At 38.5% G+C, this 26,415-nt stretch overlaps 1 protein-coding gene across 4 annotated transcripts in view; it reads left to right on the top strand.

The window, feature by feature from the left end:
- HMGN3 (high mobility group nucleosomal binding domain 3) overlaps window positions 1-24,911 on the top strand; it is a 29,844-nt gene extending 4,933 nt beyond the window's left edge. Inside the window, exons 2-7 of one of the 4 annotated variants that reach the window (XM_084624077.1) lie at window positions 16,506-16,556; window positions 19,610-19,639; window positions 20,410-20,457; window positions 22,939-23,052; window positions 23,173-23,272; window positions 23,583-24,911. In XM_084624077.1, the coding sequence (XP_084480203.1) occupies window positions 16,506-16,556; window positions 19,610-19,639; window positions 20,410-20,457; window positions 22,939-23,052; window positions 23,173-23,272; window positions 23,583-23,596 (357 nt within the window). In that variant the 3' untranslated portion in view covers window positions 23,597-24,911. The other 3 variants (XM_084624078.1, XM_084624079.1, XM_084624076.1) reach the window with 3 other exon arrangements.
- The last annotated feature ends 1,504 nt before the right edge of the window (window positions 24,912-26,415 follow it).

Raw genomic sequence — 26,415 nt, 5'->3', positions numbered from 1 at the left:
CTTTAAAAAAAATCTGTGTACACTTTTTTTTTTTAAACTATGCTAAAGGAGTATGAAGGTTGCAACATAAAGTATTTAGAAGTTATGAAATGCCTTAATTTGGCCTTATGAATTATGATATTCTGTTTAATAATATGATTACATATTACTCTTTCTACAGGACCTCATCTAGCTCACAAGATGCACAGTGCTAGCTGAATGGGTATCTATTAAATATTTTGTTTACTCCTCCTCATTAAATGTGTGGCCCCAGACCTTATTCACTGCACATCATCCAAGCCCTGCACTAAATACAGAACTCGTTTCCTCATGGATTTTTCTGTGGTTCTCTCAGTGCCTCAGTCCCTTCAGGTTTCAGAGTAGCAGCCGTGTTAGTCTGTATCCGTAAAAAGAAAAGGAGAACTTGTGGCACCTTAGAGACTAACAAATTTATTAGAGCATAAGCTTTTGTGAGCTACAGCTGAAGCATCCGATGAAGTGAGCTGTAGCTCACGAAAGCTTATGCTCTAATAAATGTGTTAGTCTCTAAGGTGCCACAAGTACTCCTTTTCTTTTTTCAGTCCCTTCACAGATTCAGGCCATAGAGCTCCCCCTCATTGCAAGTTACACTTGAACAGAACTTGTTTCGACTCTTCAAAGCTGGACAAGAAAATAATACTTTTTTTTATTTACGCCAAAAATTAAAGTTTATTACATTTAGGAATAGTGCAATGTAGAAGTGTTGAGTGTCAAAGAAACTGGTTGAGTGATGCTTCTTCTATATATATAGTTACAAGAAATTTTGTGTTCAGATGTCCAGATAAAAACAGATTGAAGTTACTTGCTTTATGTTGAAAGTGCAATTGTAAATATTTTATGAAGGGTTAATGATGTTATAAGTGTTTTACAGTCATGGGAATATTACACGTTTATAGGTGGCTGTAAACACACCAATATAAGGTGCTAGAGGTGGCCATAAGCCAAAGGTACTGAAACAATTTGTATCGTGGGGGTGCTGAAAGCCAAAGTTTACCAAACTGTAAACCCTGCATGTGATGGAAACCACTTCAAGCCAGGGCTTGTGGCATCACCCCTAGCTCTCCTATTTCTAATACCTATGCTATAAGCCATGTTTATAATCAGCCTGTTCACACTAACAATTTGTAGCAATCATTTATTAAAACATGTATTCAGTTTATTAACTCATTGTTCCCCAGTGGTTCACACAGCAAGCTTCCGAGTGTAGCCCCCTCCTTATAAATTAAAGCACTTTAAAAAATATTTGTATATTTAACACTGTTGTAAACGCTGGAGGTAAAGTAGGGTTTCGGGTGGAGGCTGCAGTTCGCGGCCCCCATGTAATAACCTCATGACCCCCAGTTTGAGAACCCCTGCTTTAGCCCATGTCACCCATCCACTAACTCCAGTTGAATTTTGGCCTGAACAACAGGTGAATTATCAGTGTAAGACCATTCACAACATTGTTCCATGTATTAAAGTATAAAGCAAATTGTATTGTTAGCTACAGTTCATCAGGTATCACAAGTGATTATCTCCCAGTATAAAAATTAACAGGTGCAGATAATTCTTTTATATAAAGGGATTTTAGAAAAAGACCTGCCTCTTCTCAATGGAGATAAAAATGGATTTGAAAGCAGAGCAGCAAGTCAATTGAAAAATGTTATTTCAGACTGTGGGATATCAGTTTTGTTGATGAGCTTCACAAAATTAGTCTACTGTGTGTAAGTGAAATAGATATGCCAAAAGATGTAGCTAACAAATGCTACACAATTAAAAGTTTGCTTTGATTAATAAATTACTGAGTTCTAATTTCTCCATTGAAATGTATCAGTTGTACCAAAAGCAATAGTTTTGCATAGGGTTGTCGGAGTCTGAGGTCTATGTTAATACTGTTGTAGCAAAGTAGTTTAACATTACATTTTACTGGAAATTGTCATAGTATCATTTGTGGAGGGTGAAGGCAAACCAGGTTATGATCTCTCTTAGAAATCGCATTTTGTAGGATTATATAGCTTCAGTAAAATTTTTGTCATCTTTAATTCAGCATGCCTTCTAAGGTACTAAAGAAGGGTGGCTCATCCACATGCTTATGGTTAGAGAGGATTTTTCAAGTGCTAGACATATACCCCAAGTTGTGATCCTTTCTTCTGCAGACTAAGTGGGCTTTTTACTTCAGTATTCCCTAAAGCTACTACCCAAGTGCAGCAGGACATAGTGTTGATTCAGTGGGTGACACTCAGATTAAGTCAGTACTGAAGAAGTGCCCTAGCATAATGAAAGAGGGCACATTATGTTTCAGGTGCCTCTTCTAAATGAGATAAAAGCCTACGTCCTATATAAAGATCCATGGCACTTTCCCCGAAGTAGGGGTATTTAATCTCTGTGTTCTGGCTAATGTGTATCTTGATTAATTGTATTCAGTCTTATAAATCATCCTATGACTTGAATTCATTTCCTGTTAGAAACAGTATTGTAATGTTCTGTGCTTCTTAAACAGTTGATGCATTTCTGTGGTCATAACAGTAGAAGATCATAGAACTATAGGACTGGAAGGGACTTCGAGAGGTCTGCTAAGTCAGTCCTATGAACTCAAGGCAGGACTAAGTATTATCTAGACCATCCCTGACGGGTCTTGGTCTAACCTGCCCTTAAAATCCTCCAATGACAGAGATTCCAGAACCTCTCTGGACAACGTATTGCAGTGCTTAACCGCCCTGACAGTTAGAAAGTTTTTCCTAATGTCCAACCTAAAATACCCTTGCTGCAATTAAAACCCATTGCTTCTTGTTCTATCCTCAGAGGTTAAGGAGAACAATTTTTCTCCCTCCTCCTTGTAACAACCTTTTTCTGTACTTGAAAACTGTTATCATGTCCCGTTTCAGTCTTCTGTTCTCCAGACTAAACAAATCCAGTTTTTTCAGTCTCTCCTCATAGGTCATGTTTTCTAGACCTTTAATTATTTTTGTTACTCTCCTTTAGACTTTCTCCAATTTGTCCACATCTTTCCTGAAATGTAGTGCTCAGAACTGGACATAACACTCCAGTTGAAGCCTGATCAACATGGAATAAAATAGAAGAATTACTTCTTGTGTCTTGTTTACAACACTCCTGCTAAAACATCCCAGAATGATGTTTGCTTTCCCCCCCCCACAACAGTTTTATACTGTTGACTCATATTTAGCTTGTGATCCACTATGACCCCCAGATCCCTTTCTGCAGTACTCCTTCCTAGGCAGTCATTTCCCATTTTGTATGTGTGCAACTGATTGTTTCTTCCTAAGTGGAGTTCTTTGCACTTGTCCTTATTCAGTTTCATCCTGTTTACCTCAGACTATTTCTCCAGTTTATCTAGATCATTTTGAATTTTAATCCTATCCTCCAAAGCACTTGCAACCCCTCTCATCTTGGTATTGTCCATAAACTCTCTATGCCATTGTCTAAAACCACTAATGAAGATATTGAACAGAACCGGGACTGATACCTGTGTAGTTTAAAATCTGTAATATTTTGAAAGCACTTTGAGATCCTTCTGGGTGAAAGGTATGATAGAATAGGTTGCATCAAAACTTATCAGGGGACTATTCAGCTATGTCTGGTCTAGACTCTTTCCTTCTTCCCTCTCCCCTCTCTTCCTAGTCAGTCTCCCAGTGTTATCCTATCACTGGTGATGGCAGTAAAGGGAGTGCTAATATAGATGGGATTCAGATGGCTGACAGCATTTGTACCATTGTATAGTCTAGACCTACTTGAGCAGAGTTTGAAGATGCTGTGAGGAAATCTCTCTCTCTCTCTCTCGTCTCGAATGGACAGGGTCTTTTGAGAGCCTTTTTAAAGTTGGTTCACACTCAAATGGGTTCTAAAAAACTTTAAAGGCTAGTGTGGACAAGCCAGAACCTTGTTAGAATCATTTTTAAAATCTGCTTTCCAAGATATGAACTTGATATTAATTCTTAGATGGCTTTGGCCCCTCCATACTAGTTCTTTAAACCATGTTAGAACCTAAAGTAGCAGGTAACATGTTTAAATGCAGTTTGTAACAAGGGTAAATAGAACCAAATAAATGGAAGGTCACATTGTAAGGTAACATTTGGCTCTTAAGTCTTCACACATCAATGCGTCTCCTCTCTGCCCCTCCCAACAGCCAACTTCAGTTGACAACACAAGAAGCTAGGGTTGGGGATACAGAGGATGTATTACTTGGACAAATAGCCTCTTAAGGATATGTTGTACTCTTAGTCACAAATATAATTTTTAAAATAAGTGTTTCAAATACTAATTATCAGTCAAACTGTTAGAACGCATTTTGGGGACAGGAAAGGAAAGTTAGAGATGGACAGACAAGAGCTTGTGATCGTTGAACAGTCACCAAGGGAGAGACTTTTGAGTCATGGTTATTCTAAAAGGTGTGTGATCTGGTACACTGTACAGCATATCCAGGTGTGGCCCTATCAGAGGGGACAGAATTCCTGGCTGTCACCCCTCCAAGAAGCCTATCCTACAGAATAAGGGTGAACCTATAACAGAAATAGAAGGGCCAAAACAGGAAATGGAGTCCCGTGTTCTGGGAGGTCTTTATGAGAGAACAGAACACCCCCCAGAGCTAAGGGGTAACCTAAGAGTGCAGAGACCCCACTGGCACAAGGGCTCTGTGTAGATTCATGCTGGATGTGAGGATGTGTCATGTGCCTTTTTCAAAGGGAAGCGGGTAGCATGATGAATCTTCTAAGCGAGAAACTACCATTCCCATCAGCCCATTTCCCACTGACCTACAATCTTCCAGGGTGGACCTGCATGTACATCCCCTTCCCCTGGTCAGGAGGGGCTGGAAACTCTGTGGATCACCCTAGTCCTGGAAGTAACCTTGTTTTGAGGGGAAGTGGTAGCCCCATGGCAAATTGGGAGCAGCAGGGAAGATAAATGCAGGAGAAACTTTTGGGGAGCCTTATGCAGAGCTGGCTGCAGCAGCAGTGAGGGAACTGTGTGAAAAGGCTGTGACTCACCGACGTCACAATCAGATTCAGGTCTGGGCACAGTCTGTGAGGAAGCAGCAGAGACTGGGCAGGGAACCAGTGTAGAGTGGCCCCAAGGAGAGAGACAACTAGCTGATCCTGGCCTGGAAAGCTGCAAGCTCCTATTTCCTTGTAGCATAGACTGGATTGGAGTGGGAACCCCAGGCACGAGGCCTGAGGAACCCTAATTCTCATTGGAGTGTCCCCTGATCCCTGAAAGGGCCCAAATAGGAACCACTATTGTTTTACCTTAAATTGCAACTGTTTAAGCCACTGTTCATACGGTGTTTTGCAATCTTCCCATTTCTGCCAACCCTAGTAAAATACCCTTTCGCTTAGCCACGTGTCCGAGTCATTAGTGGGAGGACCCCAGGGCTAGCACTTTTAGGGCCTAGTACCTGAAGTCCTTTCAGTGCTTGCTTCAGAGTCATGGCAGTCTGGTGGAATACTGGTACAGTAAAGGTTTGGTGTGCCACAGCACTGAGTAGCTGTAAGTTACAAAAATATAAAACTTTTTCTCACAGAAGAACATTCTTTAATATTACTTATTTGCTTTTTAGTCACAACTGCATATTCTGTGGGTTTTGCACTCATCTTTTTTTCTGTCTTTTCACCCCTGAAAGCTACTGTTAGATATTTGCTGGAGTAAATTATTTTCAAAACCAGAGGTAATGTTGTCAAAATAGCGCCTAAATCTATATTTAGATACTGAAAATAGATCTGTCCTGATTTCAGAGAAGCTCCTTTACCTTAGTAGGTGCAATGGTCGCTCTGAAAATCAGGCTAATTCTATTTCATAGAATATCAGGGTTGGAAGGGACCTCAGGAGGTCATCTAGTTCCAACCCCCTGCTCAAAGCAGGACCAATCCCCAATTTTTGCCCCAGATCCCTAAATGGCCCCCTCAAGGATTGAACTCACAACCCTGGGTTTAGCAGGCCAATGCTCAAACCACTGAGCTATCCCTCCCCCCAAATAGTTTAAATATGGATTTAAGTACTTTAAATATGGATTTAGGAGCCTCAGGTTTAATTGCTGGAAATGGATCTGCCAAGGTCCTCCTTCATGGTTCAATTTTCAGAACCAGAGCCCAATTTTGAACAATTTGACTTAAAGGAATAATATTGAACAGTCTTTAGCTTCCACTACAGTTCTACCATGCTGTTTTGACGTTGCTGTTTAATTGTACAATAATAGTAAAACAAAGGAACAAATAATAAGAAAAGAATTTACTAACATCCTGGCTCACATTTTGAAATGTGGGGTCCTAAAATTATTAGTCTAAGTGAGTTATCTATTGTAGGTGCTCAGCATGTCTGACATCTCCCATAACTGATCTGTATCCCTGAAAATCAGGCTATGTTTTTAGATGACTAAATATGGAATTGGTTTCTAATTTTATACACCGAACCTGAAAATATTGGTTCTAGAAGATAATGAAAACCTGAGCAACAAGTTTATGTAGGCTTAAACAGAACTGCTTTCAATTCAGGGATCAGTAACCTTTGGCATGCGGCTCGCTAGGGTAAGCTCCCTGGAGGACCGGGCCGGCTTGTTTACCTGCCACATCTGCACGTTTGGCCGATCGCAGCTGCCACTGGGTGCAATTCGCTGCTCCAGGCCAATGGGGGCTGTGGGAAGTGGTGTGGGCCGAGGGATGTGTTGGCCGCTGCTTCCTGCAGCACCCATTGGCCTGGAGTGGTGAATCGTGGCCAGTGGGAGCCGTGATCGACCGAACCTGCAGATGCAGCAAGTAAACAAACCAGCCTGGCCCACCATGAGGCTTACCCTGGCGGGCCATGTGCCAAAGGTTGCCGGTCCCTGTTTTAATCCTTCATTCTACTGAATAAAGAAACTATTGTATTTTTAAGTGATTAAAATGAGAAGTTTTGAACACTTACCTATATATTCCTATAATGATAAAAACATAGGTTGGTTGTTCCACTCAGAATTGTATAGCGCAGTCAGGTGAACAGCATTAGTTGTAATTCAGAGTTTGTGAAATGCCCCATTAAATGCCCATGTGGCTTAAGTTATGCTGGCCAAACATCTAGATCTTTTCAAGCGGGAATTACAGAACATACATACACAATAAAAGCAGATTTAAATACATATATGGGAAAAACATTTAAATGGAAAATAATCACACACTTTTCATTTTTTGATTTATGGAAATATAATTTATACCAGAGGTATTTTTTTTTTAATAAAAAGAGGAAGAAATACAGTTAATGTTCTGAAAGAGTATGAAGGATGTTGGATTTACACGTTACAAACATTAATCTATTAGGTTTAATAAAGAATTAGACTTTTCTTGTTTTCTGACTTGATGAAATTTCATTGTCATCTTGATATACGTCCCCTCTTTCTTTCTTGTTTGTGTTTATGCACACACACGCGCGCACACAACCAAAGGACTTTCTTTGGTGGATGATTGGAGGATTTTTTATCTTTTTCATATTAGAACTTTAAGTATACTCTTCCCTTTCATTGCATCATGATGTTGACATTATCCCCATAAAGGATTAGAAATTGATATATTCCTCTTCTAATAGAAATGATGAAGGGATTTAAATTCTAAAAATATCTAAGTCTTGCATTGTATTTTATTATCTGTAATTTCAGAAAATCAAAATGTTATATAGTTTAAAGAATAAATATTTCAGAAGCATTTCCTTTTACAGTGAAGAATGTATGTGCTTAATGCAGATAACTCTGTAGCTTCTAATTGATTAGGTAACTGGGAAAGGATAATTGCCTAGGAGATAGAGGGAGTTACTATATTATGCAGTTTTAGCAGGTTTGTAAATACTCTTTTTGAAAAGGCCAAGAAGGTGTGGAAACTGTGGAGCTCTCTCTCCATGCTATCTCATAAGAATTAATGTTGAGATGTTTCTAATCTGTAAGTAAAGTTTAATGGAATACGCTGTATAAAAGTTTAATTAAAAAGGACATGCCTTAAAACCTGATTTTTTTTTTTCTTGTTTTTGGGTGAGATTTAAAAGATTAGGCTCTGATTCTGCAAATATTTAAGCACATGAGTAACTTCATGTGCTTCAAATGTGAATTCAGTGGAATTGTTCATGTGCATGAAGTTACTGCCATGTTAAACATTTTTCAGGATTGCGTCCTTTGTGGATAAAAGAAATGCAATAGATATGTATCTGGCTTTTAGTAAAGCATTTGATGCAGTATCTGTTTTACTTGCACAGTTAATTCAGATTGGCTCGGCTATGAACACTGTTGCATCTGCTAAAAATTGGTCAAAGCAGCACAAAAAAACCTTTTAATGATCAATAAGGTATTGTACTGGGGCAGGGTGGGGCAGAGGAGTTGAGAAGAGTGTCAGAGGAGTTGGTTGGTATTTAAATAACATGGGATTGAATGTCTTTATTAAAAATCTGAAATGGGAAGTAAACAGCACCTTAATTAATTTAAAAAACCCCCAAAACGAGGAGTCCTTATGGCACCTTAGAGACTAACAAATTTATTTGGGCATAAACTTTCGTGGGCTAGAACCCACTTCATCAGATGCATGAAGTAAAAGGTACAGGAGCAGGTTTGCATTTGGAAAGGAAGATGATGTCTGTCTGTATCTGCACAAGTATTTTCATGAAGTTGATGGATTTCCACTTCATGCAAACCTGCTTCTGTATCTTTTACTTCATCCATCTGATGAAGTGGGTTCTAGCCCACGAAAGCTTATGCCCAAATAAATTTGTTAGTCTCTAAGGTGCCACAAGGACTCCTTGGTTGGTTGGTTGGTTTTTTTTTTTTTTTGCTGATACAGACTAACATGGCTACCACTGAAACCTGTCACCATGCAAGGCACTTAATTAATTTAGTATCACTTTGTAAATTTCAGAGCTATTGTGAAGACAGAAATAATTAAAGGGACCTAAAGAAGTAGAAACACTAGGGTGAGTTTGGCTCACCATCCATATACCTCCACTGACTTAAATTTAGTGACACTAGCAATGAACTTGGTCTGAGTTTTAGCTTGAGAAAACCTCAAGGTAATACATGTAGGGCAGTGGTTCTCAGAGTTTTGTACTGATGACCCCTTCCACATCGCAAGCTTCTGAGTGCAGCCCCCCTTATAAATTAACAACACTTTTTTATATATTTAACACCATTATAAATGCTGGAGGCAAAGTGGGGTTTGGGGTAGAGGCTGACAACTCGCAACCCCCCCCCCCCCATGTAATAACCTCATGACCCCTTGAGGGTTCCCGACCCCCGTTTGAGAACCCCTGATGTAGGGGAAAACTGTTTGAGACGTATATATTCAAAGGGAAGAAAAAACCTGGACAGCAGTAATTCTGAAGTAGGCATATGGAATGGTATGTCCTTTTGCTGATGGCTGAGTTTTGTTGCAAAGCGTGTTTTGTTTGGTTTTTGGTGGAGGGGAAAGTGGATTGGGAGTGGGAGGAGTAACAGGCACCGAATCAGGGAGCAGGGAAATGATGGTGAACTCAGAGACTGCACCTAAAATGCTGTGCCAGAATGATGTCTGGAGAAAATTCTTATTGCATGGAAAATTTTAAAATGTGACTAGATAAAACTCTAGAAAAAATACATTAACGAGTAATCCATGTACTGGTAGGGGTTTCAACTCAATGTCCTAAAGGGCCTCTTTTCCTCTAACTTCTAATGTAGTAGTTAGAATGAAATCGGTATGTGCTTTTAAAATTCACATGGGTATAAGCCTGTAATTTCTGACCACACGGGCCCTTGGTATTTGGCATCATTTAATGTTAACATCCTTTATAAGATGATGTTTAATCAGTTTTACCATATCTTATCTTTCCATGTTGGCTTTTTAATACATTGCTTACATTACTAAAACTAATCCATTCACCTGTAAAGATCAATATCTGTGCAGAAGTTGCACTGCTGGGATACGATAGCCCCCTTTGGCTATCTAAATTGATTGATTGCCATTTGACCGATAAACAGTAACCTTGCTAATGTTGTTGCACTATTTTACTTAAGATACATCTTGTTTATATTTCAGCATTTTAATTACTAAAGTTTTGTCAGTTTGTCAACCTATAGCCACTTCTGTCAGATAACTCTTTAAAAATATGAAAATTATCTTAATTTTTTTCAATTTAATGATTTCCCCTGTAGCGTTGGCAACCCAAATGCCATAGTATTGTGCTAATGTATGAGGACTAGAAAGTGAGATCAACCAGGGGGTCGTAGCTCATTCTCCAAAATGAGTGAAATGCAAAAATTAAGCACATACAAATAAATAAACTTGGTTTTATAATCCACTGTTAATAGAAAAACCTGATTTTTAACCTGTCACTTTTTAAAAAGCTCTTCCTCATCACTGATGGGCACAGGGAGTGTGTGTATAGGCATCCTGGTTAACCCAGAGATATAAAATATGTGGAACTGATTGATCATCTAAAGTTTAACTGCTGCTTAATTTACAAAACTGTTAGCTCACAAAACTGATAATCCAGACACCGAATCTGCAATGGCACTTAAGGTACAATACATATCTGTGGTCTGCTGAGACTTAAAATTTACCATTAGTTATAATATTGAAAGCATAAGTCTTGCTGGCCAGGCAGCTGGTTTGCTGTGACCATTGCTTATGACACTGATCATAGTCCTCTCATTGTTTGGTGGTGGTTTTTTTAATCCCCTGCTGTTGTCTGTCACCTTATTCTTCATGTCTGTCCCAAAGAGAGAACCTCTTTTTATGTGCTTGTACAGCACCTATCACAGTGGGCCTATAGGTACTACTGTGATGATGATGATGCAAGTAATGTGAAGAATTGCCATACAGTTAGAAAGCTTATCTATGCTGGAGCAATGCCTTTTGAACAATTCAGTGCCAACAGTATGCTTGGTGGTATACAAGGCTTGTGATGCTAGTGGTCTCTTCTCTGAAGAGTTTACAATGTAAGTAAGACAGACATAGCAAGGATGCACTGCAACTTGACAGGTGACAGTGTCATGTTAAATACTGTGAGCCATAGCATTACCACATGGAAAAAACTTGTGGGAGAGGATGAGTTATTTAATAAACTCGGCTACTTTGAAATCAGTTCCTTAGGTGGTATGATATCACAGTGGGAAGTGAAGGGATGTTAGCTTTCTGTGGAAGGGGTCAGGAGAAAGTCCTTCAAGCCTGTGATGACTTCCAGGGGGGAAGTCCTGTGAATCTTGGGATATCCATGTAGAAAACTGCTGCTCATGCCATGTAGTTCACTGGAAATTATGTACCTGTTAGGTCTATTTATGCCCAAACCTCTCTCCTCTCCACTAGTCCACCTCCTCTTGTGGAGGTAATGCTGCATAAAGCTGTATTCTTCTGCTTGGCTTAATTCTTGCCAGGTACTCTGAACTTGTGTTGCTTTGGGGAGCAGTTGGGTTTGGATGGGGATTATGACACTGAGGCTCCTGTTTCTCAACCACACCTCCACACCACCAGTTTATTGGTGTCTATTTCACCACATCCATGCTAAAAGCAGACTGGATTGTTTGGCCCCTGAAATGTTCTAACTTTTATAAAACTATACCTTTTAGCATAACAAGTGGATTATAAACTATTTTAATTGAAGTACACTACTTGCCAAGACACTGTCAGATAAAGACAAAATGGAGTGAGCTTAAAAAAACCTCACACATACAAGTTAAATGTTTTGTCAAAATAAGTCAATATATGGATTGTGATACTGTTAAAAATATATATATGTATTTCATGGCTTCCAAAACCAGAGAGGACCATTGTGATTACCTAGTCTGATCTAATATATAATACAGACCATCGAATTTACCCAAAATAATGCCTAGGGCATATCTTTTAGAAAAAGTTCTTAGCGGGATTTAAAAATTGTCAATGATGGAAAATCCCCCATGACCCTTGTTAAATTGGTCCAATGGTTAATTCTTGTCACTGTTTAAGAAAGTACAACTTACGGAAAGTCTGAATTTGCCCAGTTTCAACTTCGAACCATTAGATTGTATTGTACATTTCTCTGTTAGATTGTAGAGCCCATTATTAAGTTTTGTTTAGCTTAACAGAAAGAAGGTTAAAGACTGATGTAACAGTCTATAAGAAATAGAGCAAGGGACATCCCACTTCATCTCCCACACAGTACATAATGGGCCTAATTCTCAATTACACAAAGGTTTATTAGTCTAAAGCCTGAGCTATGTGAAACAGCCTTCATGTAAATGAGGATCTGCTGCAAATTGCTCATGCTGTGGTGTTTTGCTTCTGAGCTCTCACCCAAGGAATGGCAACTGAAACTGTTTTTGTGATTACAGAGAGCATCATCCATTTTCTGAAAGTCTTGAAACTATCTCAGAACCCCACTGCCATGGGTTGGTGAGGGCCATAGTTGCTGAGAGAAATAGCCATACTCCATTTTAAAAGTCTCATTGTGTGGGTTTTCCTAGCTGCTTTGCTGTGTTCTATGTAGTGCTGCTTAATTTCTTGCTAAGTCTCGGTCATTTAAATTACTGGCCGTAGTTATCTTTTTATGACCTGCTATTGTGGCACCTTCCCTTTCTATCGGGAGATTGTATGTTACAATTAGGAAGTCACATTCATTATCCATCCATACCGGCTGGTAGGCCACAAATTGTTAGCACCCTTTCTATGAGCAATTCACAGTCCAGTGACCCTACAGAGTTACAGAAGAAGGTAACTCTGTGTCAAAGTTCCTTCCCCACTCTGAACTCTAGGGTTCAGATGTGGGGACCTGCAATGAAAACCCCCTATGCTTATTTTTACCAGCTTAGGTTCAAACTTCCCCAAGGTACAAACTATTTTGCCTTTTGCCCTTGGACTTTATTGCTGACACCACCAAGCGTCTAACAGATATATAACCAGGAAAGAGCCTGCTTGGAAACATCTTTCCCCCCAAAATCCTCCCCAAACCCTACACCCCCTTTCCTGGGGAAGGCTTGATAAAAATCCTCACCAATTTGCATAGGTGAACACAGACCCAAACCCTTGGATCTTAAGAACAATGAAAAAGCAATCAGGTTCTTAAAAGAAGAATTTTAATTGAAGAAAAAAAAGTAAAACCTCTGTAAAATCAGGATGGTAAATACCTTACAGGGTAATCAGATTCAAAACACAGAGAATCCCTCTAGGCAAAACCTTAAGTTACAAAAAGACACAAAAACAAGAATATACATTCCATTCAGCACAGCTATTTTATCAGCCATTTAAACAAACAGAATCTAATGCATATCTAGCTAGATTACTTACTAAGTTCTGAGACTCCATTCCTTTTCTGTTTCCGGCCAAAAGCATCACACAGCCAGAGAAGGCCTTTGTTTCTCCCCCACTCCAGCTTTGAAAATATCTTGTCTCCTCATTGGTCATTTTGGTCAGGTGCCAGCGAGTTTATCCTAGCTTCTTAACCCTTTACAGGTGAAAGGGCTTTTCCTCTGGCCAGGAGGGATTTTAAAGGTGTTTACCCTTCCCTTTATATTTATGACATGCCAACGGGACTGCTCGGGTGTTAGCCCCATTCGGACTCTCGCCTTGGTTTTAAACAGTTCATACTGGTTAATGTGTTCCTTATTCATTTCAGCCGCCACCTCAGCTAAAGGTCCACTGAGCTGCGGCCTCAGCTCTACCATGTATTGGTCTGTAGAGATGCTGTACCCAAGGCAGGCCCTTTTGAAGTTTTCTAAGGCGGCCTCGGTATCGTCGCCTGCCTTGTAGGTGGGGAACTTCCTGGGATGTGAAGTGGTACCTGGAGAAGGATTGCTAGGGTTGTTGGTATATTCTGCTGATCGTTTGCCTTCTCCATCTCCAGTGCATGCTTCCTCTCTTTTTCTTTCTCCTCCAGTTCTTTGTCCCTTGCCTCCATTTCTTTTTCCCTTGCCTCCATAGCTCTCCTGTGGGCAGCCTTCCTTTCCTCCTCAGTATGCTTCCATTCTTTTTCCTTTGTCTCCATAGCTTGCCTGTGGGCAGCCTCTTGGACTTTTTCCTGTTCCTCCATTTCTTTTTCCTTTGCCTCCATAGCTCTCCTGTGGGCAAACTCTTTGGCTGTTTCTGTTTTGGCTCTGTCATGTTTGCCTGTCTGTTTTTAACTAACTTTACACCCAAGAGTTAGAATTAAAACAAACAAACAAAAAAACCTTGGCTTCTAAAATTTTGCTGTGCTGTAATATGATACCTATATTCTCTGATAGTGATTGTCAGCCTACAGAAAAATCCTTAAAAAAACCCCCCAAAACCTAACACCTTTGTCTCCAGGCAAATAGACAGAAAACCACTCTAGTTGCTCTTAGGTAAAAAAAAAAACTAAAACAAAACCTTCTTCAGGTCTGTGAAGACTTGTGAATTTCCCTGCAGGAGGTTAACTACACTGCCTTTAGGTAGAGAAAACTCCAGCTCACAAAAGACAATTCCCTTTTGTCTCTGCTCTGGCCCCCAAGCAGAGACAAAAAAACCTCTAACTGCTTTCAGCTGAAAACCTGCTTTCCAGCAGCCCAAAGGAAAAAAAAAATCCCTTTTTAAAATCTGTGCTTCTTGTTCAGAAACTCTCAAATTGATCTCAAAATGATTTCAAGTTAATCCCACCGCTCTGCCACAATGTCAAGGTTCCTTCCCCACTCTGAATTCTAGGGTACAGATGTGGGGACCTGCATGTGAACCCCCTAAGCTTATTTTTACCAGCTTAGGTTAAAACTTCCCCAAGGTACAAACTATTTTACCTTTTGCCCTTGGACTTTATTGCTGCCACCACCAAGCATCTAACAGATATATAACCAGGAAAGAGCCTGCTTGGAAACATCTTTCCCCACAAAATCCTCCCCAAACCCTACACCCCCTTTCCTGGGGAAGGCTTTCTTTTGATAAAAATCCTCACCAATTTGCATAGGTGAACACAGACCCAAACCCTTGGATCTTAAGAACAATGAAAAAGCAATCAGGTTCTTAAAAGAAGAATTTTAATTGAAGAAAAAAAGTAAAAGAATCATCTCTGTAAAATCAGGATGGTAAATACCTTACAGGGTAATCAGATTTAAAACATAGAGAATCCCTCTAGGCAAAACCTTAAGTTACAAAATGACACAAAAACAGGAATATACATTCCATTCAGCACAGCTATTTTATCAGCCATTTAAACAAAACAGAATATAATGCATATCTAGCTAGATTACTTACTAAGTTCTAAGACTCCATTCCTTTTCTGTTCCCTGTCAAAAGCATCACACAGCCAGAGAAGGCCTTTGTTTCTCCCCCCCTCCAGCTTTGAAAATATCTTGTCTCCTCATTGGTCATTTTGGTCAGGTGCCAGTGAGGTTATCCTAGCTTCTTAAACCTTTACAGGTGAAAGGGCTTTTCCTCTGGCCAGGAGGGATTTTAAAGGTGTTTACCGTTCCCTTTATATTTATGACACTCTGTGTAGCAAATTAGCCTGTTTTCTTCTGTGCTCCGAGCAACATTGTTCTACTCTCTCAAATCCCTTCTCAAAATCAGTTTATTTTGGTTACCTTTCCACTGCTGATCTCCACTACATTCTTATCTACTCCTGCTCTTGTACCTGATCAGAAAACACAAAGAAAAAAATATGTAAAACTGAACCATCTGCTCTTATTTTTTTTAAAAAAATGCTCTCCTCAAAGCTGTGTTGTCTTCCCCTTCCATAGACCTCTTCCTTTCTGACTGAAAATACTGTTAGTCACTTTTCATTAGATTATCTCTTTAGATTGTAGGCACTTCACACTTTGAAGATGAGAGAGTCCCTGTCCTGAAGTGTTGTTGTGTAGGCCCATAAACATAATAGTTAATAATTGACATAACAGAGGCCTGATTTAACTGTAATTGGGATGATAATTAAATCGACTAAGCCCTTCTGTACTTTTTAGATGACACAGGTAAGAGTAAGCAGGAGCAAACTTGACTTGAACTATTTTGATGGAGGCTATGAGGGAGGTTAAACAATAATGAAAGCTGAATCTGAGGCATAAGAAAACTGAATTTAACTTTTTCAACTCATTTCAATATATTTGTGTTTTGTGGCTTGATATTGCTTAATTACTAGTGGAGTATATGTGTGGGAGGAGGAGAGTTAAATTTCCCAGGGGTTCTCAAAATCCCTGTTAGAGCAAACCTCAGGGCTTCACTTCAAACCATTGTGCTACCAATTGTTGACTAGCTGGTACTCCCATTGGAACCTGTGGATGTTTTTTGTTAATTGGCTGGGATGGTCACTGTGTAATGCAAGGTGTTACCTACCTGATGTGCTGCTCTGTAGTAGTCCCAGCTTTTTGCTGGTAATCGGTCCTGTGTTTCTTCCTTGAGACATCTAGAATGATTTTACTTGATAGTGTTTGGTTCGCAAGCCTTAACTTGTAAGTCTGACAAACATCTCTTTTCAAGGGGAATTCAGTTATTGTGGCATATAGACAGGTAACTTTATTTTAATCCATGTCATAACCCCAATGCTTTTTTTTTATAGATGCATAATAAAATAGCTGACTTTAATCAATATTTTCTCTTCAGTCTCCAGAGGGTGCTGAGGGCAAGGATGCAGCAAAAATAACTAAACAAGAGGCAAGTATAACTCCTGTTTTTTATCTATTGTGGTTTTATATTATTAAATTGGAGATTCCCAGTTTTATAAGACTAAATAGTATTTGTTGCTTCATAGAGAACCACTTATGATGAGGGGTTTTTATGGGAATTATGATACTGGTGTTAAAACTGCAAATGTACCACAGATTTGGTTTACTTGGTAAAATTTAATCCTTTGGTACTGAAGAATCAGAGGATGCATTGCTATATTAGGCATTTTCCAGTAGCACGTTAGTTGATGGGGAAGGATCCTGAATCCTAGTGCCATGGGAATTTAGCTTGCACCCCACCCCCCACTTCTTTTTAAATCCAGTAAGGAAGTTCACTGCTTTGATTTCAAAAACTGAATGAACATTCAGGTGAATTAACAGTGAATTTCCTCTTTTTAAAGTTATGAACATTCTCCAAAGGGCACATTTGAACTGAAAACATGAATAAGAACATAAATTATAGGTCTCTGGAAAATGTAAAAATTAGTGAGCCAAGACAAGGAAGCTGACTTGAGGCTCAGTCATTTAGGAAAAAAATGGTGCAGTGGAAGGGGCAAAACAATAGCAATATTAAATCATAACTCCTTGAAGGAATAAATGAGCTCTTTGGAAAAGGGTGTCTTGGTATTTGGATTATTAGTAGCAATGTCTTCCTGTGACATTTCCTAGAAGATCAAGAAAAGAAGCATATGATGGCACAAATCAGTAGAGTTGAGAGTTTTATGTAGTTTCTATTATATCTTATAAAATATTATTATTACAAAGGCAGGTTAAAAAGAATACCTTAGGCAAGTATTAAACTTTTAATGTGACTTACTTTCTGTAAAACAATACAGATTCTTCTCCTGTATACATGTTGAAATACTGTTTCCTCAAAATAAAATAATTTTGAAGGAGGGCAGTCCTAAGGTTCCCCCCCTTTGCCTCCAAAGATTTGACAGACATCACTGATGTCCATTGGTTACCAGTATAAAGAATGAACATTTCTAGCTTCTAACTAGGAGCTTGCAGATGCCTGCAAGGTTTCTAAACTGTTTCAAAAGAGCCTGTTCTCTCTCAAACACAAGAACACCCATCGTGGACATGGAGTCAAGAATAGATATGATGACTTTGTTCACAAGGGCATTATAGCTCTCTGTATGTAACTTCTGTTACCTATAAGGACTGAGGTGCAATCAGATAGCAGAGCTTCTAGGCAAAATGGGACAAGAGAATTAAATAACCTACCCTCTCCACTCAGGGATTTTTAAAGAATTGTGTTTAACTCACTGTGCTCCTGATGTTAGTGCAAACCCTTATGTGAAGCAGATCAGTGAGTAAAACCTTCTACTACATGACCAAAGCCGTTGTAGCCTCTTTATATATTTAAAAAATAAATCATTGTGATTTAGATGAGCGCTGTCTTATCTGTACCTTCTATTGTTCAAATGCTTTCTGGAGAACCAGGGGATGTAAATGTAGATTTAAGTTGGGACTTGGGGTACAGGGGATCTACAATTCTGTACTTACAAACTAATGGAAATGCTGTCTTTTTAAACTGTTTAACAGTGGTGCTGGGAAAACTGATAGTGCTCAACAAATAGATATCCCAAATCACTAAGAGAAGAGACGTATAGATTTTAGAAAGATGTATAAATACTAGAAGCTAAAAATCAGTTTTGTTTTGTTTTTTTTTCTTGGACAAAACCTTCCTCCTGCCAAGACCCGTGTTCAAGATTTTATTTACCCTGTAGGTATTTACTAGTAAGGGACAGTAAAATCATTACACGGAACACCGCTGACTGTACTCCTCCGGTGTTGATGGCCTCATCTGTTGCAGGAGAAATGCAGAACCTTTGACACAGGTTTTTCAGGTCACCTTTGAAATGTATTTTTTATATATTGTTGGTGGGTTGGTTTTTTTTCTTTAAAGCCTTTCAGTTCATCTTTAGGTTCTGTTTTGTTGGGGGATGGGTTACAAATCAGGTAAGGGACATCTGAATATAAACATGGTTCCAAAATTGTAGCATAGACCAAATTTTATCTGTTTTTCTTTTAACCAAGACAAAGCCTTGACCAAATAAAAACAGTACAAATAGAGCTGAGTCAGGGACTAGTTACATGGTTTTGTCTTGACCCTGTTACAACACAATTCCAGTTTTTAATATACATGAGCTCTTTAGTCATGTTCTGTAACCAGCTTCATGAACTCATCTGTTGTTTTAATGAATTCAGGGGCCTGGGAGTGGAGAACAAGATAGTCTGGGAAATATTATTTAAAAACAAGTTTTCTCATCTTCCACACTTGACTTATGAAAAAAAGTAGAGACATTTAATTTTATTTGTGGGTGGGGGAGAGGAGTTCACATCTTTTATTTTTCCCTTAATAATTTTCTTTAAGTGGAAAAACAGTCAAATGCTTACTCTCTGCTCCTGCAACTGGCTCTGTGCAGGTGGTCTCCTGTAACCACATGGTATCAGCTGCAGGACTGGTCCTTAATTTACTTCTTTTAAATATCAGCAGTGTACTAAGGGACACCATCAACTTAACTTGCATTTCTGTCAGAAATTCTTTTTACAGTGTTAAAAGTAACAGCTAAGAGATTAAAGAAACACTGTTCTCCTCAATATTTTCAGTTCACTTGCTTTGTGCTTTTGACAGTCCTCTGTAGAATCAGTTTCACTGTTTCCACTGTGTAGACAGTTGGTCTCTCCTATTTGCATAGGCCTTTCACACAGCATTAAGGGTGAGATAAACACTTATAAAATAGGTCACTGTTGTTATAAAACTGCACTTGCTCCCAAATCTGTCAATATTTGTAGTCACTGAAACTTCTGAACTTTGTGTGTGTGTAAGCAACTGGATTTGAAGTTCACTATGTCTCTTTAAAACTCAAAAAATCCAGTGGAGGAGGCACCCTTTATGTGTATTTGGAAGTAAGGACTTTTGTTGTCCTAATGGTATATTTTAAGTTATCATCAAATGAATGAGTAACATATTTTGCCTTGGTTTGACTATGATCTGCTGAAAGCCTACAAACATTTTTTTCCCCCTTTTTATAGCCCACAAGACGATCGGCAAGATTGTCAGCTGTAAGTATTCCTAAAGAGCTGTTGCTGTATACCTTCCTAGGCACATGCTTTCTCATGCCAAGCAAACAGGATGTCATATTTTGTTGGATTCATTTATTCCTGAAGACCATTAAAGCTCTCTGGAGGGAAGGATGTTTATATTAATTCCTAAAAAGAACTGTGTTCTTTTCTTTCACTGGTATGCCTGTTGCATACAAAATGTGACTTGGCACTTCTGGAAGCTCTATCTCCTGATAAGTCAACAGATCCTAGTTGTGAAGATGCAACTTCCTCTGTGAAAGACGGGGGGCCACTGTAACAGGGCTGGATTTGATACTTTTTGGTTATTTTTCTTTGTTAGATATGGGTAGAAGGACAAGTAGGAGGGGGGAATCTCCCTTTTTCTTCCCAGTAAATTTGCTTAATATATGTGTGTTCATATATTAAAAACAATAATAATTAATAAATAGCCCACTTCAGGAGGAATAGAGGAGGAAGAACCTTCTAGCAATGTCACATTAGATAGGCTAAAGGGGAGGGTGAGTTCTGTTAATGGTTCACCCCGAACTCACTGTTAAACTCTTAAAATGATTCCAAAATTACTTTCACTCCTGCATATGGTGAGCCAGTAGATACAGGCTAACTTAGTCTATGGTGTCAGTTGAGGTATATCTGAACATGAAACTTTTCTGGTCTTTTAAGAGGCGCATAGTAGGAAGTAAGGGAAATGTCTGGGTGAGAGGCTAGTGGTGAATTATCTAATATATTGTGTAACTGGAAATGTTTTATAGAAACCTGCTCCACCAAAACCTGAACCCAAACCAAGGAAAACCACAAAGGTAAAATTCCTGTAATTTAAATCACTGTAATCAAATAATCATGTATTTTTGTTTTTGCATTGCATATTTCATTCTGTTTCAAATGTGCATGGACAACTTCTGAAGCATCAACATTTTTTCATGTTTTATCTTTAAAAGCAAAACAAAGACACACACACTTCTGTCCTAATTTAAATGTATTGCTGTCTGCCTGCAATGCATACTCTGTCAGCCGCATACTCTTGCTTCCTAAACAGAGCTATTCACTGTAGCAACATCTTTTCCTTCCCCAGAGATGGCGCCCACCTTTCCTGGACTTGCAGGGTTGGTCAAGGTGGCTCCACTACCAACCTGGGACCTAGCAGTTCCCACACTAGTGTGTCAGTTTATTCAGCATTGCCCTCCCTGCTTGACTAAATGGACAGTACTCCACCCACTAGTGAGACGCTCTTGTCTTATACATATTTTTCTTATGAAAATGCAGCTATTGCCAAGGATGCTGATTATAAATAAAGGTAGAATTAAAGATATGGCTAAATGAGGTGGTGTTGACTTTCTAGGCCAAATACAGTCAAAATAAAAATTCTATGGTACATACATAAGTTAGTAGTTTGACACTATTAAGAGAAGTTCTAGAAAGGTTCTTCAGGAAACAGATTTAGTGGGGCCCAAGGAAGATGCAAAATAAGAACAATTGTTGTACCAGAAAAAGCATGTTGGGGGGGAAACTGTTTTAGCCCTCCCCAGTGTATATTTCTGATTGACAAATATTAGAATCTTAAGTTCCAGTATATGAGTTTCTAATTCTGTGACTTGGCACATTTTGGGTGTAAACCTATCATATCTGATATTACTGACTAAATAATGTTAAGATTATCATGTTCTCTCAAAAAGTGATTTATAGTTTGGGGGAAACAGGTTTATATAAAAAAGGAGGAGGGAGGAGCTTATTAAAGAAGGGAATGTGGTAGGTTTTATCTTTTTCAGTACAAGTAATGAAAATGTAGCTTCAATATGTGTCCTTAACAAAAGAGGACATATTTGAGGCATATTTCCAGGACTTGATTCTTTGATAAGAACTAATTTAATATGCTGTTTTGTTTTTTTTAAACAACCACCTGTTTACTCAAACTATAATTTGATTACATTTAAGCACAGGATTAAATTTGGTCTAGATACAGTTGAGCAAGTCTTACACAAAATGAGCAAGCTTATACTTTTGATCAACTAATAAGAAATTTCTGATTAACATTATGTTGTAAGTAATTTCAGATATGGTAATTTTTAGTGTTCAAAGCTAACATATAGCAGTTTTACAGACTCAAATATTTAACTGTCCCTGTCAACTGTGAAGACTTACCTAGAATGTATACATTCTTGCTAAAGGATTAAAACTCAGAAAGTAGTTTCTATGTAGATAAATGGAAGGAAGCTTGATCTTAATATACTATTGGACAGTAATAGTTGACTCTTTCTTTTTTGTGGGGGGAGGGAGGAGTAGAGAAGTGGGGAGCATGGAACATCTCCTTCTAAATGTCTGTCAGGATTAATCTCAATACCCAATGCCAAATCCTCAACCTTACCTTTGTAACCCCATAAAGACTTTACAAAATTGGGTAGCTAAGCATAGGCCTCTGCTGGCATTGCAGGTCTCAACAGGTACTCTTAAGTGGGTCTAGAACACATGGAGCGGTAGAACAGATACAAAAATAATAGGTCTTAGCCCATTGTTCTGCTATCTAACAACATTGTTCTGCCCATTGTTCTTCTATGTAAACCTCCAAATGAAAATGTAACTTTCCCCCCACCCCCAACTGGGTTCCTGTTCATAGCTTCTTGCCTTTCTGTTACTGCTGACTGGTGAAATTCCCTGTGTGACAATTCTAGAATATTCGTTCATTAACATCTGGGGTGTTCTTTCCAAAGAGAAACATGCAAGCCTAAAATAGCAAAAATTACTTAATTTTTCTTCTCTGATATAATAAGGATGTTACTAAATCAGCCTGATATCCTTAAGACATTGGGGGGACTAGTTGCTCAGCCAGTGTAAGTTGGTGCATTTCCATTGAATTCAAAAGTGCTGTGCCATCACATCATCTGTTGTTCTGGTCCAGTTAATGTGCTTGACTGTATAAGACTTTAACAGATGGTACTTGTTCTGATATTTATGTCCATCCTGGTTTGTTTTTGTATAGTGTATGGACTGTTTTCTTATTCTACTAGTGTAATAATTTTTTAAATCCCTGAAAGTTAAGAGACACAATAGAGTTTCAGTTAAATTTTGCTAGTGATGGCAGCAGTTGTAGGAGAGTTTTAGAACACTCAGCTTGGGCACTTGTGGGTAAAAGCATTCCAGATCCACTTTACAGAGGTAGCTGACATTTTGTACTAATTTGTCACACACAACTTACTCATAAAGTAGATAGTTCATAGACATAGTTCATAACAAGTATCCAACATCTTCTAATGCACACTTTATCCATGTTTTTGATCTTCTATCAGAAGGAACCTGGAACAAAGGCTAACAAAGGTGCTAAAGGGAAGAAGGATGAAAAGCAAGAAGCTGCAAAGGAAGGTACTACACCATCTGAAAATGGTGAAAATAAAGCTGAAGAGGTACTTTCCACACAGACCTCCCACTGATTGAAGCAGTATTTTTTTAAAAATTATTCAATCTTTCAGCCATTGATAGCATGTTCATAATGTTTCTTTTTATTGCCCATAATGTTATTGCAGATTCGCATCTCTCGCTCAACTGTTAGTGTTTCAACATCCAGAGGTGCCCCACCCAGCACACTGTCAGTAAAAGGGCAGATTGAAACAGTGAAAGTTAAGGGTACGGTAGAGCATTCTGCATGTGTGCAGTGAATAGAAACAGATAGTAGTGTGGTGCTTTTCATTATGAACAATGGAAGCTGGCAGGTAAGGCTTCTATGGCTTTTGAAAAGCAGGGATCAATAAATGAAGACAAGTGTGTGTGTACCTGTTGTGTCTGTAAACATAATACTAAAATAGTTTGAAATTGAGCCATTGCAAATAATGCATCAAAGGAGAAGGTGCTAGTGTGGGGGCTTTTTTTATGTGTGGAGCAGTAACTTTTTATAGTAATTGTTGTTTTTTTGTTTTTTTCCCCTTCCCCTTCGCAGGCACAGAGAACTGAATCTGTAGGTGACAAGAGCGAATGAATTGTCATGAAAATTTTGGGTTGATTTTATGTACCTCTTGGACAACTTTTAAAAGATATTTTTATCAAGTATTTTGTAAATGCTAATTTTTTTAGGACGATGATAGTTGACATATTAAACTGTATAGGAACATATCCCTTCTCATAACCATGCTCTTAGAAATTCCCATTGCTGCCAAGTAATATAAATATCAACTTAGCATTGGAAGGTGTGTGTCAAATTGGATCAGCATTCCATACACTTGCTTTAAGAAATTAAGTCTTGTGCATATGGTGATGGTTTTTACTGTGTGTATTTGAATTTTTCATGCAGTTTTTCTAGAGCAATAATCAGTGGTGCTTTTGTACTTAGGGTTTATGTGATTTTAATGAAACATGGATAGATGTGGCCACCTGCTGACTATTCTGGGTTCTATTAATGGATTAAAATAAAAGGTCTCCTTGCCTGCAAATCTACAGCCTCCTAATGTTTTCTCTAAATTTGAGGAATGCCTGACTCATTTTTTAACTATTGTGTGGAAGACTAAATGGTTTAGCAGCTATTGTGTTCTGCATGCACTACGTTTGACGCTTTTTGCTGGTCTCTAATAAACATATTTAAATGTCCACATATGAGTAACAGGTCAAGATTTTCAATGGTCCACATATTAATGGACTTCTCAATATGAACCAGTGTATTCGTATTTACTATCACAGCTGTGTATTACTGTACCAGTATAACATACAGTGAGATACCAAAACAGAATGAATTGCTTGATTGAAGCAAATGTACAGTAACTGAAAGGCATGCAGGAGTAGCTTTGCTTCCTCTCTCCCTGCCCTCTCACCCCCATCTAATACAGGAGTTTTTAATTTCAGCAGCCTATTACATGGGACTCTTGTTTCTATCTACAGCCCCAAATTTAACATAAAATAGTAATTGCTGTTCTGCTTCAGCAGACAACAGTTGTAAATGTACTGCAATTGCTGTTAAACAGCACTATACTTGGTATGTGGTGGAGATGGAACAATTAAAGTATTTTTGAGGGGCTTGTGGTGGTGGTAAATTAGCTAATGATCTTTAGTACCTATACATTACACCTCTCCAGCTCATTATAAGCGCCTTTGATAGTTTTCTCTTTATCCTCTTCTGGAACTCTAGTATTTCTATTATTGTTTGTGGGGGGTTGGAAGGTGAGAAAGAAATGTTCCCTGTTCAGTAACATTTATTTGTATTGCTGAAGTGGTGGCCATTATATCTGGGGATACTTTTGTTTGTTTCAGTCAATAAATAAATGACTGTATTGCTTGACCTTAGTGTCTTCTTTATTATTTAGGAAGCAAGTTGTCATCTGCAGTAGCCTGGTGTTAATTTTTTAACCCCCACCCCCTTCAGTTATATTACATTTACATAATAGCATCCAATGCCGCAATCAGGATCAGTGTTTCTATTTTGATAGGCCCCGTGCAATAGCATAAGGAGTTGCTGTCCCAACACCAAGGAGCTTACCATCTAAGAACAGGTTGAAAATAAGGGTAGTGATAGAAGGGGACACAATAAAGATGACAATCCAATTAGAAGGGAAGCGGTTACTCCTCTTCATAGAATGATTTCTGCACAACACTCTATGATTTGCTTGCTAAAGACAGGCCCTGTTGAGGTGGGTCTATCAATCTAAATACATATGGTCCCCCCATCACCATAATATCTGAGTCACTCCCAAACATTAATGAATTTATGCTTTCCCCACCGCCACGGGTTAGAAAGGTAGCATTACCCCCATTTTATAGATGGTGACCGAGATAGAGATTAAGTGATTTGGCCAGTGTCACACTGTAAGTCTATGTCAGAGCTGGGCTTTGAACCCTGATCTCCTAACTCCCACTATGGTGCCTTAACAATAAGACCATCCATTTTCCCAGAAAATTCCACTCAGAAGAACTTCCCTAAAATTCCTGTTTATTCACTTAAGACTTCTGATTTCCAGAAAAATTGAGACATTTATGTATATGGTATTTTCTATTTTTTTCCCCTCTCTAGTCACTGAGACCCCTTGTGTAAAATTTTCAAAGCACTCCATTGGATTTTAGGACACACTTCTTTTTAACCCTCAAAATGCAGGCACTTTGCATGCCTCTAACCAAACGAGTGCTTTAAAATTGTGGTCTGTAGTCAATTGGTGATCTGCAGACCACCTCCAGGTAATCTGGAGCTACTTCTGAAATTGCTTTAGCTATGAAATGCTAACTTAAAGGTGCCAGGTGTCTTAGAGTTCATGGCAAGTTAAATTTTTTAACAAAATTAGCTTAGTGTTTTAAAGCTTAGTTATCAAGCTTAAAATTTTTTACAAGTAGTCTTTTAAACTAATTCAAAGTTAGTGTGGTTTAAAATATTTAAAACTATTAAACAGATTGTCTTCAAATGTGACGTGTTCAGTAGCTATCAAAATAAAGCCAAAATTGGAAGACTGTAAGTACTTATTGTAGGTCAGGTTACATAAAACCTTCAGTTTATTTTAGATGTTGTATTTCACAAATCCTTTATAATATAAAGAGACCATGTTTTAAGGCATAAGCACAACAGAGCTGAGTTAAGGTTGAACTTTCAACCTTAAATGTAGATTTCTCAATCCAACTGTTGTGTTCATGATGGTTTTACCATATATTAATTTTAAAATGTATCACTGTTTATTGTAAATCAAACTCTTTTTCTAAATTATTACTAAAGTATTACTAAATTCCCATGGTCGTAACTCTCCTTATTAAGCAGTCAGCCACTTTTATCCAGTACTTACAATCTATTTAAAATTCTGCTT

This window comes from Lepidochelys olivacea (genome assembly GCF_965140295.1).
Source record: "Lepidochelys olivacea isolate rLepOli2 genome assembly, chromosome: 3".
NCBI classification, from domain to species: Eukaryota; Metazoa; Chordata; order Testudines; family Cheloniidae; genus Lepidochelys; species Lepidochelys olivacea.
The sequence above is the reverse complement of the archived record's forward strand: the minus strand, read 5'-3'. Positions and strand labels throughout refer to the sequence as shown.